Genomic DNA, 22527 nt, shown 5'->3' with positions numbered 1-22527 from the left:
TGTTGCTTATAGAACAACGGTTCGTCAAGTTACAGATCTTCCTCCATTGTGCACCCATAAAGGATAACTGTAAAGAAGCCTCCCATCTACCCATGAAAACCGGGGCAACAGTGTGTAAGACAGATAACAGCAGTCCGTATAGTAAAGACACACCATGGGGCGGGAGCATGGAAGAAACGCATATGGCCTCAAAAGTCGTAAGGTCCCGCAGGATATGGTCCCACCTATGGAATGAGCGGAAGAAGGCGGAGAGTTGAGCATAACGGAACCTGTCAAGGAAAGTGACCCGTCTCCCCTCTAACCTGAAGTCACATTCTGAGTCTGTTTGCCTTAGGCACTGAGGTTATGAAACCTGACTCAATTTTAATATCACTTGCTATATCAAAATACGCAGTCCATGAACTCAACAACAAATTATTAATCCACATAATGGGGGGGGGGTCATCACTTAACCTAGAGAGAGGAAACAATTCTAAATACATGGTGTGAATAGAAAGGTGCACAGTGTGACTCTATCTGCAGCTTTTTATTCAGATTTATGCAACTAATATTTTAATAGTGCATATTTCTGATTATACAGCAATGTAATATGGCCACCATACACATGGGCTGTGTTCACTAATAAGCTGAGTTCATTAAGTGCAGCGCAGACTCCCACTCCCATTTACTCATAGGACCACATAATCATATTTAATGCTTATAAAGATTTTCCAAATCCTTTGTTTCAAAAAATGTGTCTATAGATTAATTGAAGTACCACATATGTATTAAAATGACTCCATATACATTTCCTAGCAGGGGTTTTTCTATATTAATTACCGTAATTGCTAGGGAATTTGCTTTTCACATTTTGCTATTCCTTTTTCATGGGAGGTGGACGGTTTTTGCAATCTTACATGTTTACAAGGTAAAAAAAAATATTATGCAGGTTTTGCCCTACATACAGCTCAACTAAAATAAAATAGCCACTAACTTTTAAGCTAGATCCCAAACAATTACGCTGAGTGGCACAGAAAAACACAAGCTATAGGTAGTTAAGATATATTAAATGTTTCAAAACGCTATGTAATTGATAGATACTTTAAAAAGAATGCTTTTATATTATTAAAAAAGGCAAACTTTCCAATAATCCTAAAGGGAGACTCCAGCCATCATATGCACATTTAATACTTAGCACCTGTTCTTCATGTGATGTTACACATTCAGCAAGCGAACAATGTCAACCAGGAAAGCACAAAGTAAACTGGACCCCCAGAAACCTGATAAGGGTTGAGTATTAGAATTTATTGAAAGACCTGACCTAAGGTTTCTTAAAGACATATAATAACATAATAATAGGGCCTTTATCACAATATTTTTTATTCATTTTCCAATTAGGCCAACCTCCTGAGACTCCTTTCCCTATATCTATTCGTTAGTCGTCTTGGTAATAATAACAATAATGTCATCTTAGTCCTGTGTTTATCTCGTAGTATTTGGGTGTTACCATAATTCACTATGATTAGCAACTCTCTGTAGCAGCCTTGATTAAGATAAGCTAGCATAATTTTTTATTTAATAAAACTCTTCTTTTCGTGGATCTGTATTGGAGAGATTTAAGTGTGTGGTATGTACAGATCAATGTTTGTGTATTTATACTGTATTGTATGCATCAACTACATTGTATTGACTTTTCACGACCCTGCTTATTGACATTTCATTGCAGTCTGTCTTTCTTACACAAAGAATCTGTAGTGCACTTTATCCTTATTATTGATGACTGGGTGTCTGTAATACAAAGCAGTTTATCCTTATTATAAATCAGTGTGTATCGATAATTGAGAGCTGTTTGCTTATTTTACAAATTAGTATATGTATATCATTTAGACCAGCATATTAATACTACAGTTTATGTTGTGTGTCTTTTAATAATATTCTGTTTGTATGTCAATTGTAGGGAAGTGTTTGTCTATCAGTGCACTGGCCTATTGTAAATAGAGAAGTGCCCGCATCAAATTTTGCTTCTGTAAATTCAAATTATTATGTAATTTACTACTTCATAGTCTATGTTTACCTATTGTGTAGTGGTGCAGCAGTATAAATCAATAAATAATAATCACACTGACTACTCTCAACCTCACTGTCCATCTTGCCAGCCCTCCCTGGGCAGTGGGTCCCAATGTGGATGATTAGAAAGATAGTGATTTGTATATCTTATAATACACTATAGTCTGTAATTAATATTTTGAAGGGGCTTATAAAACTCAGTCCTAACTGATTAGGATCTTATCGCTGGGATCTTTCTGGGTTTTTAACCTGGAGTCTCCGGGTGAAATGCTGCTTCCACAGGTCTCCAAGTCAGTTCCTTCTTTCTCCAGCAGGGCAGCAGTGTTTGGCCACACATACTTCCAGCACACTTATGAAGGGATTGTGCCAAGCAAAATGGGATAGCTGGCAATTTAAAGACTGCACTCACAATGTTGAAGCCAGCACAGACTGATCAAACTTCCCACATTGCTTCATAAAACATTAATTCAGTGGTTGGATATTTTTAAACCTTTTATAATGTTTTGTTCTAGAGGAGGCATATGATAATCGACTAAAAACACCATGAGACTTCATTCTGCCAATTTTATGTTTGTGAAATACTCTTTGACACTTAGACACAACGTCAGGATGCCGGATGCTGCAAGGTTATGGGCATCTTTGAGCTGCCTGGCAGCGCTAGCGCTTCCCTGTTCTTCTCTGTGCGGATGGATGTGGATGTGAAATGATCACAGGATGAAAGCTCTGACCTTGCCCCTGGTGGCAAGATCCCTAGTTACGTCTCTGCCTCAGAGATAGGGTGAAATATGGAAAACATTTACTTAAACCGAAAATGTCCTCTTAAAATTTCTAAACTTGTTCTTCTCTATTCCAGGTGAGAGCGCCTGGTTGGACCTCAGCTGCCGTTCAGGCCCCACACATACTGTCCTCCTGCCAGGGCAAGAAGCATTGTTACAATGTGACCTGGATAATGAGAAGAGTCCTCCAAACATCACATGGTGGAAGGATGAAAAGCAACTGGTCGCCAAGGAAACCCTGAGAATCCTTCCAAATGGGACACTGGTCATATCTCAGGGTGATGGAGATAACATTGAGGGAAGTTACTTCTGCATAATCCAAACCTCCTTTGGGGTTGTGATGGGCAGAACTGGAAAAGTCACACTGGCAAGTGGGTTCTGCAACACGTCTTATTACAGTTTTATTACTTTATTGACTATAGATTTAAGTCACCAACTCTTATTTCAATTTGTTCCCAGGCAATGGTTCTTAAATAATTATGGCAAAGACATTTAGACAGTTTTATGCTTCCAACTTTGTTGCACTGTGAGGAAGGCCCTTTGTGTTCTAGCATGACTGTACCCCAGTGTGCACAACAAGGTCCATAAAGATAAGGTTATTTGAGTGACCTTTACAGAGTTCTGTCCTTAACCCTACTAAACACCTTAGGACTTCTCGTCCTGATCTCACAATTGCTTTTTTTTGCTGAATGGGCAAAAGTTCCACACACTCCAAAATTTTGTGGAAAGCCTTCCTTGATGGCATATTAATGCCCATGGTTTTGGAATGGGATGTCCAAAAAACTCACATAGTTATTGACATAAATAATGAAAATAATGTGTTAATGTAAGCTTTCATGACTTCAGAGCTCTTTTCTTCATATGAGAAAGGTTTAGTTGTAGCTGATCGAGTCATCATTACTTTGAGCTCAATGCCTGGCTTGACATGGCATAAAAATGGAGGTGGCGCGACTGCTGTCATCCAGGAGAACACACACCCTAGAAATTCTTCACCCTGAAAAACCTGGCAAGTGGCTGTGCCCCAAGATAAAAGTACAGGCCTTTGATGATTCCAACAGTAACTGGTCATCAGCTATTTTTAAGAATAAAAACATTAGTATTACCATGGTTACAGTTATCAAATAAATAATTAAGATATTGCTAAATCAGCTTGCAAACATACAAAAACCTTGTCTGATCCCTTCTATGATACAGGGCTTATACAGGGTTAAATTATAGATTCCCCTTACCTGTCAATCTCCAAATGAAAAATACATCAATTAAAAAAACACAAAAAATGTAAATACATTTCTTTATCTTTTTTTTTTAATTCAAAATGCAGATTAGCTCTGATGATGATGGTCGTGGGCATTGTATTTCTTAAAAGTGTGTGCATTGGAGGTGCAAAAAGGTTGTCACACTTGTGGAAAAGTACATTTTAACTCTAGATTGTGCTTTCTGAGTATAACCATGGCATTTCATTCAATTATGTGTGCTTCTAACCTGCAATATGTAGTGTACTGTCACCTACATGGACTTTGTATGCAATTTATATAAGTGGTTTAAATGGTTGTCATCCCCCTGGCACTGGCACTCAAAAAGCTAAAAGGCAGTTTGAAAGAGTGGAAACCGTAGGAACCACTTTCCCAGATTAGAATATTGCTTTCCATGTTAACATGCAGTATGGACAGAGCCGGCCTTAGGTGTTCTGGCGCCCTGTGCGGACTACTCCTCTGGCGCCCCCCCCATCCCAAAAAAAGAAAGGAATAAGAACTTGTAACAAAACTTGTAACAAAACCCCGATCACTATATACTACGCCAAACATTGATGTGGTGTAGGCCTACCACTTCATTGTCAATTAAATAACAATATTATATATATATATGATTAACAGCAATCACATTCCTATCATGCCCAGGAATACCCAGATTCCAGGATGTACTCGCAGACTTGGCATGATAGGAGTATGATTGCCCTATCTACCCCTTCTCACTCTCTTCTCAATCCACACATATACCAATCCACACACATACCAATCCACAGATACTAATCCACACATATACCAATCCACACACATACCAATCCACACATACTAATCCACACATATACCAATCCACACATACTAATCCACACATACACCAATCCACACATATACCAATCCACTCTCACTGAATGCTTTCCTACCTTTTCTCCTTACAGCTCCTTTTCCTCCTCTTCGTTCTTCTTCTTCAGTTCTTCTGTCTTCTTCCGGGTCAGATGGCACGGACAGCGGTGGGCGCGGCTTCAGTGTTATGCGCCGGGATCTGGCAACAAACCCCGGCGCACAGCAGCTGTTGCCGCGCGGATCACAAGGGAGTGGTAGGGAGATCCTTGAACCGGCTTAAATCCCTCAAGGGAGCCGGAGGTCTGTTAAAGACCTCCGATACGGCTCCCTTGCGAGCCTGCTCCTCCAGCGGCGGACATTACTGTCCGTCTCTGGAGGGGTGCCGGGTGCCCCCCTGATGAGCGGCACCCGGTGCGGACCACCCCCCCCGCTAGGTATGCTGCTGGCGGCAGCGGTACGCTACGGTGGCGTCGGACCCCGCGGCGGCGCCCCCTGGAGTGTGGTGCCCTGTGCTGTCGCACACCCCAAAGGCCGGCCCTGAGTATGGAAATGTCTTTTTACATCTTACAACCAGTTTGCTTTACTGTCACTTAAAAGTGAGAATATGACAATCCATACTATTCTAAATACTTTATTACTAGAGTCTTGTGGGCTGTTTGCTTGTCCAAAGCAGGCAAATACTGTTACAGCTTCCTATATGGATAATCAGTAGGATTCCAGCCCAGTATTTGTTGAGGGCTCATGGGTAATGAACAAAAATGTATGAGTTTTGCTGTACTTCCGATTTTTGAAATATAAATCTGAATTACATAAAAAAGAAACCTTAAAAATAGTTAAAAAAAATAAAATAAATTAGTTTGATTGGTTTCCAGTACAGGATTTACAAGTGATGGTTCTTATTTAACACATTGCTGGGTACAATAAGATAAAAACAATCCTTTACCAAAAGGTGCACATTAAATAGTTTTTGTTTTGTTTTTTTAAAGTGTTAACACTACGTCAAATCATTGAATATCCCCCAAAAAACTTTGTGTGGACTCCCTGCTCAGAAGAGCTTGCACTTCAGTTAAGAGCCTTGCACACAGTTGAGAAGATGGGTTAGTAATAAGATGTAGAGTGCTTCAGTTGGATGCAGAGATGTGATTTGTGAAATGTTACTTAAAAGCAGTGATTGCAGTGTTTTGCTGAAAGTGGAAAGTTCAGAGGGTTGAATGCTGAATCATTACAACCCCACGATAGCCTATACTTTACAGTATACCTGCCCATAACAGTTCCTACGTGCCTAAAATACAAATAAACTATTACTAAATAAAAGTGATATCCAGGAATAAGTCATAACTCTGGTTACTGAATTTCTACAGTAAATTAGTAGGAGACAAACTCCATGCTAAACTAAATTTTAAATCATGCAAAAATAGGGGGTTTCCATTCCAATATCTCTTTCTAGGCCGTGAACTAGATTCAGTAGAATGGTGGTCTGTATATCTTTTATGTGATAACATTTGTGATGTGAAAATGACCTGAATTTGTTATTGCATTTAATCAAAGTTTCTGCCATTAGGGTTACCCCCCTTCCACCAGCAGCCTGAGGCTCAGAGTGTGGTTCAGAATGGCCTGGCATGGTTTGAGTGTGGAATCATTGGGTTACCTACCCCAAAGATCACATGGCAGAAAGATAAAGTTCCAATCCCTGCTGATCCTAGGTGAGTAAATAAAAAAAACAGTTCTAACGAGCCATAGATATGACACGATCATTTGGCCACAAACCACAGGGCAAGGTTGAAACCATGTTTTAAAGAGGAAGTTTTGTTGGAAAAGCAATCTATTCATGACACATGTCTGAAGTGAATAAAACAGTCACTCATCTGTGTTATAGGTGTACAATGCATGGCAGATATTACATGTTTTGTTGTCTGCATAGTGGGTAAGATTGTATAAATTACATTACTTGTTATCAGGGATAGTCAAAGTGTCTGTACCAGGACAGTGTCTGTGGCATGGTGTTTGAAGGTGCATAGAACATCATTAAGTTGTCCACCACAGATCTCAGTAAATGTTCACCATGAGAAGTGTTGGTGTCTACCCCTGCTTGTTATCCCTCAGCTTCATATTCTTGAAACTAACAAATATATAACATTTAAATGACATTCATATGTTTTCTTCTCTGAATTTAGCAATATTCTGAATATTCCAAATATTCATCCAGTCTGTGTATTACTAGGGGTAGTTTATTAAATATTTCTGTGTTTTTGAATTCATTTTCAGTTGCCAATTTAGGGAATAGAAATATGAAACAAAAACCAGTTCTGGCTATGAGGAGATGGGGACAGCAGGGGCGTAACTAGAAACCACGGGGCCCTGGTACGAAAAATTGCCCCGGGCCCCTCAACTTCAACAGCTGGTCTGTGCCATCATTGCCCCCACACAACACACGCTTCATCTCACCCCACTTACACAATTACACTTGCATGCTCACACATACAAGTACATACATATATACATATATACAAACACATTTTGTTTACATAATAAATACATCCCTCCTCCCGCCCCCGCTTACCTCTCACCGCTCCTGCAGCTTTCCCTCTGGCTGCTTGCGCACTGTGCGAGGCACGACCCCTGTAGTTACGCCAGTGGGTGATCGTGAAATAATAGGGAAATGAAAGGGAAGGCAAATACTTTTGTTTCCATAAGGTTTATTTTAGGGAAGTATAAAGACATTTGAGAGGAGGTATCAGGGGTGCTGGAGGGTCATAGATCTTAGAATTTTTTTCTGTTTGCAGATTTGTCACCCTTTCTTCAGGTGTCCTTCAGATCTCTGGTGTCCAGGAGGAGGACGCAGGCTTATATCGTTGTGTAGCAAGCAATATACTGAGTACCAGATATAGCAATGAGGCACAACTGTTATTAAAACAAGGTATTAGCTTACTTGCTATTCATTATGTCATTGGTTCTCGTGGAAGCCGTAAGTACTTTTGGTTAGATAAGGACATGGACATTTCAACTTGAGTATAGGAGAGTCTATCATTGACTAATTCTATTATTGATGTACTGGTGGTCAAGAAGAGATATTTTAAAATATGTAAAATGGCCTATTTACATAATTGAGTATGGGTATCATCTACCTGCATATAATTAGGGTTTGTCGCAAGAGATGAAAAGCTGTGCATTTATAGAGATAAATGGAACATTTTCTAAGAGCAGGGAGAGTAACCTTGTATTTATTGTTTATTGTGAACTGCAGTGATGGATGTAACTTTGGCATAAAGACTTCAAAATGGGAATACTTTTAATGGTAACTAAACTGAATTTTTACTTTCAAATACCTGACTTCTCTTCTACAGATTTGAAAAATTTGACTAGGGAGCTAACCATCAGCAGAGCTCCGCGGAACCTGACAGTGGAAGCAGGTCGGAGTGCGGTTATGGAGTGCACATATGAGGGAGATGTGTCACCACTGGTCTCTTGGACTCGTCAGGGTGAGATATCTGTACATTCCAAATATTTCTTTAGTCAGCCTCTTCAGACACTTCTCCCTTATTGAAGAAGTGAAGAATAGCTGCCAAATGTCCTGTTTTCAGTTGCCTTGAATTCAGTTTACATTTACCTCCATTAAATACATTTAGGGTAATATGATGTCAACTCAGGCTTTCCATGTTTAATGTCTCAAGAAACCGTTCAATGCTTTAAGCATTTACAGTTAGTGAGAAGCTGTGTCAAGCAGGGGCGTAACTAGACGCCTCAGGGCCCGGGTGCGAGAATCTGTTAAGGGCCCCCCCACCCCCTCACCCCCCCACCCCCTCACCCCCCCACCCCCTCACCCCCCCACCCCCTCACCCCCCCCAAAAAACATGATTTTTACCCAACAATTTTTTTTCAACTAATTCAACAAATTCAATTTACATATTGAATCATAATCAAAGAAAAAGGGGCGCATGTACAAAGGGCATAATCCAGGGGTGTCCAAGTTTTTTCTGCAGTGGGCCACTTCATCAGAATTGTATACGTGGGAGGGCCGCACTCATTTTTCACTGTGACAAAAAATATGGCCTTTAATAAAATATGCAGATTAAAATAAAGTAAAATGACACAAAACCTTTACTCTTCCTCTCACTGATTTCTGGGCCTTGAAAGTTTTACGACTACAAATTCAGGATTCCCTAGATTTATTCTAGGGATGAACTAAAATGAAAATTCTGGACCAAAACATTCAGGGTTCACTTAGCCAAAACCGAAAATGACCCCCACCTTTAAAAATAATAATAAAAACTCACATGTTTAATAAAAGTAGGTAACACGCAATTGGACAAAATTAGCAATATGACTTGGCATGATAGGAGTGTGATTGCTGTTAGCCTAGGCAACCAGTAAATGCTGGTACCTAGGCATGATGGGACTGTGCTCGCTGTGATTGCTGTTAGCAATCACACTCCTATCATGCCAAGTCAGCCAGTACATGCTGGTACAGGGTGGCTGTAAGTTATGTGCAGACCCCATACTGCTGGCAGTATCACTACACAAGGGGGGCAGCTAGCTAGGTTTCAGCATGTACTGGCTGACTTGGCATGATAGGAGTGTGATTGCTAACAGCAATCACAGTCCCATCATGCCTAGGTTCCAGCACTTACACATCCATCCAGTAAATGCCGGAACCTAGGCATGATGGGACTCTGATTGCTGTTAGCAATCACACTCCTATCATGCCAAGTCAGCCAATACACGCTGGTACAGGATGGCTGTAAGTGATGTGCAGACCCCATACTGCTGTCAGCATCAATACACAAGGGGGGCAGCTAGCCAGGTTTCAGCATGTACTGGCTGACTTGGCATGATAGGAGTGTGATTGCTAACAGCAATCACAGTCCCATCATGCCTAGGTTCCAGCACTTACACATCCATCCAGTAAATGCTGGAACCTAGGCATTATGGGACTGTGATTGCTGTTAGCAATCACACTCTTATCATGCCAAGTCAGCCAGTACATGCTGGTACAGGGTGGCTGTAAGTGCAGACCCCATACTGCTGGCATTATCACTACACAAGGGGGGCAGCTGGCCAGGTTTCAGCATGTACTGGCTGACTTGGCATGATAGGAGTGTGATTGCTAACAGCAATCACAGTCCCATCATGCCTAGGTTCCAGCACTTACACATCCATGCTATCACACACACACACTCATTTATTCATATAATCATTAATTCACAGATTCATTCCCTCAATCACACACTCATTCAAACACCCTCCCCACCCCCTTACCTGTACTGCAGCTCCCTCGATGCCGCTCACAGACTTCAGCAGGGGGCGCGGCCTCCCTCTGCCTTCTCTGCTAAAGCACAGAGGAAGTAGGAAGTCACGTGAACTCCGCTTCCTCCGTGCTGTCCAGAAGACCCTCCCACAAGTAAGTAGCAGGGCTTGAGGTGCGGCTCGTGTAAGATCGGTTGCCCTGGCTGCCGATCTTACGCGGGCCGCACCTCGAGGTCTCGCGGGCCGCATTTGGCCCGCGGGCCGCATGTTGGACGCCCCTGCCTTATTTAAAAAAAAAATAACGTAAAAAAAAAAAGATTTCGGGCGGCCCCTTGGCTTGGGCCCCCCTGCCGCCGGGGCCCGGTCGCAGTCGCGACCCCTGCGACCCCGGTAGATCCGCCACTGGTGTCAAGCAGTAAGTCAGAGCCTCTTTGTATACCCCAACATAATAGCTGAAAGTGACCTTACAGTTGTCTCAAGTCTTCCTGGCTAAAACAAAAAGGTAAAGAAATACTTACACTAACAATTGTCTCAGGTTTTAGCATAAGCATTTATTCACCTTTTTGTCATAGCCCCTCTAATGATTTATTTATCTCCTAAATGGGTTAACCTGGTCTTGTGTATTATATGGCTAACATTCCTGGTTCTTTGTTCAAGATTCTCTTTCTTGTGCAATAGAATTTTGATTTTTTATCAAATACTATGGTGCTATTAGAGTCAACCCAATGCATATGCAATATATTTACAAGGGGCAGAGAGGGTCTGGTACTCCAGTTTTTGGAGACATGATGACTGGGCATCACGGGAGCCCTTGATGAAACAGACTGCTCCTGTCTGTAGTGTTTTCTTCTGTATTAGCATGCTCCAGACTTTTTTCATACTAACCCTATTTATTCTGCACCTGGAATGTTATGTCCTCTCTTAGCACGGAGCCAGAAAGTCTCCAGACTACTTGGTGATGAATCACACTATGGAAGAATGGATAATGTAAAGTGGCAGTAGGATAATTCCATTTTGATGTAACATACTTTTGGTGTAATTGCTGTCTCCACCTTACAGATGAGCAGCCAATCTCTTCAGATGTCGTCCTGCTGGGAAAGACCAATCTCCTGATTCAACATGTCCAACCTCATCATGCTGGAGTTTATGTTTGCCGAGCTAACAAACCACTTAGCCAACATTTTGTCACCTCAACAGCTCACCTTCATGTATTGGGTGAGCAGTTTTTGGGCACAGAAAATGTGCTATTAAGTCATCATTCAATCAGAAAATGACCACAGCTCAGAAGCAAAGTGCATATAAATAATGCACGCAGTAGGACTTCACTCAACAAACAGAACAATATGTTTACTACAAACACCCTGCATTAGGATTTAGAGTCTAAGCGAATAATGTATTTCCTTTTAATAACGCTGGCATACAAAAGGTTAAATGAAGAGGTTAATGTAAGTCACCCACCATGCTTGGGCTATGACCAGTGCAGGCCTGATTTTATTCGTAGAACACTTCATTCAAGTATGCAAACAGTTAAATGGGGGAATTGCTTTCACACTTTGACAAAAGGTGTGCAACTGTGCAACTTAGCCACCTTGTAAAAGTTTTTGTATCTAGATTGATCACCATCTAATCTCAGGCACTCAGTTATATATTCTGTACCTTCTGGATTCAGAATACTAGATTTATTGCACTAACACAAATTATGTTCTTTTAGTGCCCCCAGTTATCATTCAACCTCCAGAGACAATCACAAGAGCCAGAGCTGGTACTGCTCGCTTTGTGTGCCGGGTAGAGGGAGAACCAGAACCCTCTATTTCCTGGCTGAAGAACGGGCATGTGTTGCACTCCAATGGGCGAGTGAGAATTCAGGTCCGAGGCAGCCTTGTCATTACGCAGATTGCCCTGGAGGATGCTGGCTACTATCAATGTATTGCAGAGAATGTCTTGGGCAGCTCTTGTGCCACTGCAAAGCTGTATGTGACGGTGCAAGATGGCCTGCCTGGCCCACCACAAGCTGTAAGAGCGCAGGCTGTGTCCAGCAAGTCTGTGACTGTGACCTGGGCGCAGCCAGAGAACCACTGGGAACGAGTCATAGGATTCTCTCTGCACTACACCAAAACTGGAGGTAAGTCTTTTAATTGGCCATCAACTAATATATAGGAGTAAGGAAAGCAAAGCTGACATGGACACTCAGCTATCCACTCCATGGCTAGGAGTGGTGCCTCAATATACTTAACAGACCATCAAATTAAACATCTGTCTGGTTTGATGACATTCTCAATTACACATCATTCTGAATTTGTCTATATCTACCAGGTTCTGACAACATGGAGTACCAGTTTGCAGTCAACAATGACACCACAGAGTTCAATGTGAGAGATCTGGAGCCAGGGACCAGTTACACCTTCTACCTGGTGGCATATTCCCAGCAGGGTGCCAGTCGTGCCTCACATCCAGTCATGGTGCAAACCTGGGATGATGGTATGGAGCCAGAATGTTGAATCTATGTGAAATCTTGTTATAGATTGAACCACGGTTTGAGTTTATATGGAGATCGGGTTGATGGTATCTAGTTAAAACATAAGTTTATATTCAGCTGACACAAAGAGAATAGCATAGCCAGTTGCTGGGTCAAATAACCGTATTAAAGTATTGCATTTAAATTAATTTTTAAACCTTTTATTTATTAATGCCATATGTTGGTCTCACTCCATCTATCAGTTCCAGGTGCTGCTCCATCTCTGTCCCTTAGTAGTGAAACTCCAAATGATATTCGCGTCAGTTGGATTCCACTAGCTCCGGAGCTTACCAATGGACACATCATTAAATACCGCATTGAATATTTCACCCAGAAAAATGGTATGTTTATGCTGCTTATACAAGTCTACAAGATATCAGTTCAAGATATCAGTTCATCCAAATGAAACATTTGCCCCTATGGTGCCTCTGACCATCCCCAATGAAGGTGTCATATTTGAAACACCTGAAATAAGGTGTATGGGCTAATTGTTTTAAGAAACTACAGACAGTACACTGCTGTGCAAGTGACATTATTTGTCTACAGGAGAGACCCTGGAGAGACCAGAAAAGTATATCTGGCCCTGTACGCAACCAGTGTATCCATTAGGATGATCACATTGACCAGTTTTTCAGGGCATATATACTTTCACATGATTCTGACCAGCATATGTAAAATACATAACTGAGTAATGATTTCCTCCTGTTAGGTTTTACATCCCATATGCCGCAAAGCAGCAATTTACATGTGCTGGTCAGTAACATAATAAATCTTTATGTCCTAGAAAAAAATGGCCAATTTAGTCACCCTGGTAGCCACGTCATCGCTACCTAATGTACACTCCCTGGACATTGTGTCATTCTATTATAGTTGCGCTACACATTTTGCAAGTGTAATTTAATTATAATAATGCATTTTTTGTTGAAATACATGGTCATTTTAATGCTGGGTAAACAGTGTGGGAAAAAACAGAATCCCACTGAGCAACTCCAATTAAGGGATTTTCTTGTCTGTACAGATACAATTCACTCCTTAGAAGTTGCAGGAGAAGAAACCCAGGTAACCTTGGTACCTCTGCAGCCCAACAAGCTGTACAAAGTACGGATCTCGGCCAGCACTACAGCGGGGTTTGGTGCCTGGTCAAATTGGATACAGCACCGTACACCTGAGCGAGGCAACCAGACTCAAGGTATTGGCACCCAGTGTAAAGTTGAATATAGAGAAGGACTGTGATCATGTTGCACTGTATGAAAATTAGTATAGCTATTCAATGGTTGTTTACATCATGTGATGCTGAATAATGCTATGTGATGTACAATGTGAACCTAGGTTTGGCCACTCAATATAATGAGCACTTGACAGTATGTAATAGTAGATGTGATCACCCAGAATTATAGAAAGCTAGGTGGTCAAAAGAATAAAAGAGCGGAGGTGGTAGAGGAGATAAAAATGTGATGTGTGAGACAGAGGAAGAAATGACTGCTGTTTGACCAGAGCGCTTCAGTAAGTAAATGTGGCTTTTCTGTTTGACTTTGTATTTTTTTTGTTTTAATGTGTGCAGTAGATCATCCCCCACTTGAGTTGAAGGTCAGCGCTCGGACATATTCGCTCTCTCTCAGCTGGCAGCTGCTTCCTAGTGAAAACCTAATCTCAGGCTTCAGGCTGTATTATCGAATGGTGTGTCCAGACCCAGAGCTAGGTGTTCCATGCACAAAGCAAGGGGGCAACCTAGATGTGGGACCCATCAAACTGAAAAAGAAGCGAAGACAATATGAAATAACTGAGCTGAGTGCGTTCTTTGTCACATTAAAGCTTTATATAGTTGTTGCATAACCACCCATCTCTGTCCCTCAATGTGACATATACAAATACACATATACATGTTCAGGGACTACTTTATGTGACCCACACGGCTAACTGGCTTGCTAATTTCATAAGCACAGCTGTCTCTCAGTAACCCCTCATAGTTACATGGGTACTGAAGTTAACAAAAGACACAAGTCCATTGAGTCAATCTTACAATGATTTCCATTATTAGATTGATATAGACATATACATATTGACGGAAAAAACAAAACAACTGGCCCATTTGGTCTCCTGTAGATGAAGGCAAACATTCTAGTCTGAAAATTATTGGACATATGCAGGCAAATCAGCGCACGCATTACGTGCCTGCATTAGACTCCATGGAAATGTGTATGGAGAGTTGGGGCTGGAGTGTTCATTTAAGATATTGATAATTTTGTCCTGAAAAAGCTTTCTTCGATGACTCCAGCATGGACATCTTTCACTGGGGTCATTAATGAGCCATCACTCCCAAACATCTGGCTTTTTAACTTTCCCTACTCAGCTATTGCTAATTGGCATCAGTGTTACCTACAAAGCTATCTCAGACCTCTCGCCACTTCTTGAACTGCTATACCTTACCACCTATAACTCACATACTGCTCAATCATTTTATTGTTTTCTTTTCAGTTTACAAACCATGATTACAATGAGGATGTGGTGTTAATAGATCTTGAGCCAATATTTTAGCTGTGCCATCAGCTCCTGCACACAGCATGAACTCTTTGTATCTCTTTTCCTAGTGCCTGCACAGATGTATCAAGTTAAGCTGGTGGCGTTTAACAAGAAACAGGAAGGACAGACAGCGGTATGGATGGGGAGAACCAAGCAGGTCCCTTTGTCAGCATCAGGTAGGTAGCGTTAAAACATCAAAGCATTAAACTCACCTGGTCTTCTATAACAGATCCATGTGCTGTTTATTATTTTATGCCAGAGGGTCAGGTGACACAGTGTTCTTTGCAGAACATTTGGACAATGATAGGTTAAAAATGTATAGCTTACAATCACTTCCTTGACTGCTTTACCTCTGCCTCCCGCAGATCTGCCAACACAGAAGGTTCCCCGTCTCCCTCCCAGTCATATTGAGGTTGAACCCAACAGCTCTACATCAATGTGGGTGAGCTGGAAGAGGCCGAACTCTGGTGGCACCAAAATTCTGAACTATACAGTGCGTTGTGGCCCCTGGGGAGCAAAGAACTCCTCTCTGGTGACCTATCACAGCAGGTAATGTGGTCTACCGTATTTTTTTTTATGTATCTACAAACAGTAGGTTTAGATGCCTATTTTAGATACTACTTTTTTCTATTTCTTCAGTACCTCTGAAGGGGTTTTGATCACTGGCTTGAAACCTTATACCAAATACGAGTTTGCAGTTCAGTCAAGTGGATTTGGAGTTGACGGGCCATTTAGTAACACAGTGGAGAAGATGACACTTCAAGACAGTGAGTAAGAGTCAATAGTCATGACTTCATCAGCTCTTCTGAAAAGACATCTGTGACATGAAATAATTCATTCTGGGTCTGAACCTGTACAACTACCCCCTTCATTTTGCAAGGTGCCAAAATGTAACTAGCAGCATAGAAATTGATTCAGCCCCTCTTGTTTGCCTGTTTTTCCTTAGGGTGTATTCCCTAGTTTGTTGGGAAAGTTGTAGAGCTACAGAAAACTTACACTATAAACATTACTAAACCTTTAGCTAACGATTATGCAGGTTATATGTATTAAAAGTAAGGTTTGCACAATCGTAATGTTAATAAAGTAAAAAAAACTTTTCTCTCTTATGTCTTTGCTTTATCGAAATGTCACACACACACACTCATATATATGACCAAAAGTAGGTGGATACCTGATCATCACACTAATATGAGCTTGTTAGACATCGCATTCTAAATACATAGACATACAGATGAGTGATGGTACAGAGGACAGGTGGCGTTGACGCGCTATGTGCTTCAGTTTGCTGGGTCTGCCACTTTTTGGCTGAGCTGTTATCCCTCCTCAGCACTTACAGTGGCATCCTTTGTGGTATCCTATAAAAATGCCACTTTTAATGTCACTGCGCTCTTCAGTATGACCCATTCTACTGCCAAGGTTTGTCTTTGGAGATGGGTGTCTATGTGCTGGATTTGATACACCTGTTAGCAATTAGTGTGGCTGAAACACGTAAAGTTAATAATTAGGAAGGGCATCCACATACTTTTGGTCATATAGTGTATATCCTTAATCATGCTTAAATGTGAATCAGAAATATGACAAAAAAGCGTTGGTGGGCTAATGGTGATTGAAATGTGTTACTTAAACACTAGGTGGCAGTATATTCTAACTTAGGCTGTGAGCATATATTAACTGAAATAAACAGTTTTTGAACCTGTTATTTTCTTAGATTTCAACACTGTAAGAACGTCTTTGTCTAATTCATCCCATTTCTAGGAATTATTTTCCAAGCATTTTTGGTTCACATTTATTTCTATTAGGCCTATGAATTCAGTAACAAACTATACTGGTTGATATACCATCCATGCCATTCTGTTCCATGCCAAATGTAACTACTTGTAACATATAAATCATATCATTTTTATAAAGGGCCATCCTCACCTCCTGCTGACTTGGTGGTGCACCCTGTATCTCAGTTTTCAGTTCAGGTGCACTGGCGCCCACCTGTGGAATCAAATGGAATAATCGTGCAATATTTAATCATGTTCAGTACCAATAGCAGCTACCCAGATGAAATGTGGACTGTTTTAATCAAAGAAGGTGAGACTTTTGTGGGCACTAATACCATATGTGGCCAGACCACTGTTCCAATTAAATTGTAATAAAAAGAAAAAAAAAGTCTTGGCATTGTTGAAGTAAGAGCAGCATATGACGTTCCAAAATTTGGACGTAACAAGTAATCTGTTACCTTACAGGAAATGTTTTTAGCACAGATGTACCTGGTTTGCGGAGTGGGACCAAATATTTTTTCAAAATGGGAGCGAAGACATTGACAGGCTGGGGACCATATACCAATTTAATGGAAGTGAAAACTCTACCACCAAGATCTCCAGGCGCAGAAGGTCAGACACTCTGAATTCCTTTACTGACTATATTAATTATATATTATACAAACATAGACGTTTGCCTTCATTTCATCAAAACTATCCTCCTAACCACAAAGAGTAACACATATAGGCATCTTAATGTAAGATCAGGGAGATTTTCACACCATTCTATTCCCAGCAGATGTCCTGGATATGAACTCTGTGACTGGGATCATTGTGGGTGTCTGTGTGTGCCTCCTGTGCCTTCTGCTCTGTATGTGCGCCAGCTTCCAGCAGAGCAAACAAAGGTGAGGGACAATGTGTGCAGAAAAAAACACACAAAAAAGGACTACCACAAACTCTGGAATACCCATGGGTGTCTAGTTTTCAAAAAAATATGGTTAATTAGATGGCTTCAAAGATGTCTCAAATGGGGGCAGAAGGACCAGATATCAAAGTTCCAAGTTGAAAAATGCGCACTTCCTAAACAACTAACAATTAACATTTGATCTTTACTCATTTATGTGCAGGGATTCTGGATCCGATTTGGGGGCCAGATCCAACAGGGGCCCCATATCTTATCAAAGGGCAAGGCAGGGATCCTGTTCACAGAGCCACTGTCAAGACTCACATGAGCTAGAGACCCTCATGCCACCTCGTCAAGAAGACACCTCTTCTGTGCCAGCACCAGAGGTAACTGACTTGATAGAAGGGCACAGTCTGGTCACACACCCACAGCTGGAAGACAAGAACCAGGTGAAGATGAAGGTATGTGCTAATAAAATGTAGCGCATCTCTACCTAACGTGGTATGGTGTGAACAAACTGCCAACTACGTCCTTTACTTCGTAGCCATCGTGGAATGGATCTGTCACCCAGAATTGGGCTAATCACATCACCAGTTACGCAGAGACCATCACAGGTGAAACAGCTACTGCAGCCAATGGCTCAGCTAATGCTTTACCTATGGGAGGCCTAAGAATGACCTTGCATGACTTTTCTTATGAATCAGTAAAGGTAAGAATGATGCGTCTGAGGTCACTGGAAAAACATGACTACATTTTTTTCTCTCCTACCCATGTCTTGGATTAGGGAAAATTAACGCAAATCACTCTAACCACTTCTTTTTGTATTCTTCAGCAGACAGATGTAACAAGAAGTCACAGGAATCCAAATCAGAACCAAGTAGAAGCTGACGTCATTGTACACTCTGACTTTTCAGCCTCAGAGAGGAGTGGGCGCTGCACTGGGCTAGAGTCAGAAGAGGAGGAGGATTTAAGTCTGGACCCAGACAAGGACCCTAATGACCTTATCCCAGTATCTAGCCCACTCAAACAGGCTCTGGTATCAAACAATGAATCTAAGGGCCGGCATGAACAGCCTTTAATATCTATCAATACAGAGAGTAATCTGGACACCAGGACCCCCCAAAAGCAGCCTCTTGTTAATGGCTTCCATAGAAATGTAGACGCACAGGAGCTCCAGACAGCAAATGGCATTGATTTTAATGTAGAAGCGGAAGATCCGTGTGCAGAGGATTTATCTCCTGCTTCAATGACCCAGCAGGATCTAATGCAAACCAGTCCTGGGAAACTGTGCCCTGAATCATAAACTAGGAAATCTCTATCCTCCAGTTTTGGTTTTGTGGGATCTGGTGTACCATTTGCTGACTTTAATTCCAGGGAAACATCTCATGAACCAAGTGTGGATCTTGTGAAAACTTGACCAAAAAATAAACTTCTTAATATTTCCAGCCATGATTTGTAGCCAAAAGCCACAGTCCCCAGTTGACTTTTTGACATCCTTTAAAAGCAATGCGTATTAAAATGCACATGCACTTCATGAAAAGTAAATAAGAAATGGGCATCATTTAATGGCAGACCCTGGGGTGTCATCATGACGGTCCATGGAGATCTTTTGTTCTGTAATGTCATTCTTTATTTAGAACATGTGTTCTAACTATTTTATTTAGAACATTTATGTATTTAGGACATTTATGTAATGTCATTCTAGTATTTAGAACAGGGGTACTCAAGCTAAAGTTTGCTAGCTATTGATAAACCACGAATCTCACGATACTCCAGTGTATGGATCATGGGAGTTGTAGGTCAACAGTTTCAGGAAACTTAAAATAATGATAATGTTTATGGAGGTACCCCAATGGTGTTCATGAATATTGGTAAAATTAGTTTCTGTTTCAGTATACTGGACTGCGCTCAAATCCCAGCTGGCTGATCTGAAATACAACAACAACACATTAAGATTTCTCAACAGGCCATTTTGGACTTTAGCCTCACTGATAGATTTCATGACACACCTGAAAATGCCATACAAGTTGCCTTCTTATGTTCTGAGTACATAATCATTGAATTTTGAGTAGTTTATAATGTTTCCTTTGTCAATACTGGCATTTCCCTATTGAGAGTTCTAGAACCACAATAACAGGGTTCCCCGCTACAAAGACCGGTGCCTGTCTGAACTAATTCATTGTTAGACATATATGGAATCTCTGTTCTGATGCATCTGATTGCATTTGAGGTTCATACTATATAGTTTCTGGCAAAGCCTCGCTGTCTTCTGTTAATTTACTGCCATGTGGTATTAAACCAAATTTGCAATTCAAGGGCTGAAGAAATACTCTTGGTGCCATCAGGCTCACGCAGAATACAGCTACGTTATGAAGTCATTGGGTAGGACGACTCCTGCCTTCCCACAATCCTCAAGCATGGCATGACACCTTTAGGACATATGGTTGGTGCTACACAATACCCCTCTGTGACTATTGTCTACATCGTTTGCACTCTGTGAGTGCCTTCTCATTAACCTTCTGTACCATTTCTTAACCCCATGTTGTCACACTCACCTGCTTTATAATGAGGTGTGTTCTGTTTATGGTGTTTTCTTTCTTGGTTTAACTTCCTAGCAGTGAAGGTGTTGCTTTTTTGCACTCTAAGTGCCAAGGGTGGTTATGAAACAACTCTTTGCTCCTGTTATAGGCAAGTAATGTAGTCTAATTGAGTGACTCTGTATAGACCACCAAAGGAAGATGATCACCTGACCCTTTAACATAATCGTTGCCAGAGACACGAACAATACGCATGGGTGAGCTTTCGGTCTTATTTTCCAGAGAAGATATCTTGACTGAAACACACTGCCAACCAATAATGGCAGAATAGAGCAGAGAGTAAATTCCGAAGATTGCCTCTGCAGCCTAAGGACCAAATTAAACCCATGTGCCCCTTATCGCCAAATGAAATGAAACAAATTATGAGCCTAATCCAAATCCAAGGGAAACTCCCCCCGTTTGCAAACCGACCACTCAGAATGAGTAGCAATGCATTTGTCTAGTGTGGAAAATGTTACAAAACCCCCCAAACTGTTGATCTATAGTTAGACAGAGATTAACAATGGGCAGATTCTGCCAAGGTCAACTAATAGGAAGAATGCATTACTAGGAGTTTCATCTTCTAATATTGTTTATGAACTTTGTTTTTCAATGAAGGAAAAATGTAAAATGAGATGGATCGCTGCAAAAAGGGTTAATGCAGCATTGTTGTCTAAAACACATTTTTTTTACACACTAAAATACATTATGAAAGTCTACTGTGGTATTGTTCTTTATTTTCTTATTTTGATATATATGTTATCCTACATTTTTTTTTGGCCATAAATATGTTACAGTGCACTAACCTTGAGACATATCCTAGATTTACATACAGTGAGGTCAAAGGAGATCATGAAAGCCTTCACAGGTCACATTATCACTGATGTGGGAGTAATGGCCACAAACGTTTATGAGCACCAGAATAGTAATCCAATGCTCCAGGCAGATTGTCTATTTGTGGTTTGAACTTGACTTTGACTGAATTCAGACTTGAGCCCACATTGAAGGTTAAATATTATTTACAGATTTGCTGAATTCCCTTCTTCAGTTTAAAATGATCAGCAATTGGACGACTTTAAATTGAGCTCATGATGCCCCTCAATGCCATTTGCATAGGTAAGCCAATGACCCATGTGGGTACACGTCAGTGAATACCCAAGAAGATAAATAAATAAATGCTCACGGCTATCCTTATGGCCCTATTAAATAAGGAATATGTGGACCTACTTGTAGAGCCCTTGTCAACAGGTGTCAGAGGTGGGAACGATAAAGAATGGCAAATATACAGTAACGTAATAATTGATAAGCAGAAATACAGTAGCCTTAAACATCTACATCCTAGTCAAGACCATAATACAAAAATTCACACCAGTAACTCATGCGGGGGGGACCGATAATGAAGAAATCCCCCCCAGGGCCGTAGGAACCCCCGCCAATAGAAACGCCGCAAATGCGGCCCACAAGACCTCGAGGTGCGGCCCGCGTAAAATCGGCAGCCAGGGCAACCGATCTTACGCGGTCACGTGAAGTTCACGTGACATCACATCACATCCTGCTTCCTCTGGCAGTACCAGAGAACGCAGAGGGAGGCCGCGCCCCCTGCTGAAGTTTGTGAGCAGCATCGAGGAGCTGCAGTGCAGGTAAGGGGGTGGGGAGGGTGTTTGAATGAGTATGCGTGATTGAGGGAATGAATCTGTGAATTAATGAGTATATGAATGAATGAGTGTGTGTGTGATAGCATGGATGTGTAAGTGCTGGAACCTAGGCATGATGGGACTGTGATTGCTGTTAGCAATCACACTCCTATCATGCCAAGTCAGTCAGTACATGCTGAAACCTAGCTAGCTGTCCCCCCTTGTGTATTGATGCTGCCAGCAGTATGGGGTCTGCACATCACTCACAGCCACCCTGTACCAGCATGTACTGGCTGACCTGGCATGATAGGAGTGTGATTGCTAACAGCAATCACAGTCCCATCATGTCTAGGTTCCAGCATTTACTGGTTGGATGTGTAAGTGCTGGAACCTAGGCATGATGGGACTGTGATTGCTGTTAGCAATCACACTCCTATCATGCCATGTCAGCCAGTACATGCTGAAACCTAGCTAGCTGCC

At 41.4% G+C, this 22527-nt stretch overlaps 1 protein-coding gene across 1 annotated transcript; it reads left to right on the top strand.

Annotated features, from left to right (window-relative positions):
* The first annotated feature begins 1216 nt into the window (after nucleotides 1–1216).
* LOC149300064 (immunoglobulin superfamily DCC subclass member 4-like) lies at nucleotides 1217–19140 on the top strand. The gene is made up of 21 exons (XM_089485536.1): nucleotides 1217–1238; nucleotides 2900–3193; nucleotides 5893–6003; nucleotides 6468–6609; nucleotides 7690–7849; nucleotides 8274–8385; nucleotides 11210–11365; nucleotides 11862–12272; nucleotides 12464–12628; nucleotides 12869–13006; nucleotides 13684–13854; nucleotides 14227–14454; nucleotides 15254–15361; nucleotides 15551–15734; nucleotides 15825–15952; nucleotides 17094–17264; nucleotides 17420–17566; nucleotides 17733–17838; nucleotides 18061–18298; nucleotides 18382–18546; nucleotides 18670–19140. The coding sequence occupies exons 1-21, from the start codon at nucleotides 1217–1219 to the stop codon at nucleotides 19138–19140; spliced, it is 3828 nt and encodes a 1275-aa protein (XP_089341662.1).
* The last annotated feature ends 3387 nt before the right edge of the window (nucleotides 19141–22527 follow it).

Source organism: Sceloporus occidentalis, unplaced genomic scaffold (genome assembly GCF_023333645.1).
Source record: "Sceloporus occidentalis isolate IW3139 unplaced genomic scaffold, rSceOcc1.0.p SCAF_26, whole genome shotgun sequence".
Classification (NCBI taxonomy): domain Eukaryota; kingdom Metazoa; phylum Chordata; class Lepidosauria; order Squamata; family Phrynosomatidae; genus Sceloporus; species Sceloporus occidentalis.
This window is presented reverse-complemented; position numbering and strand designations above follow the sequence as displayed.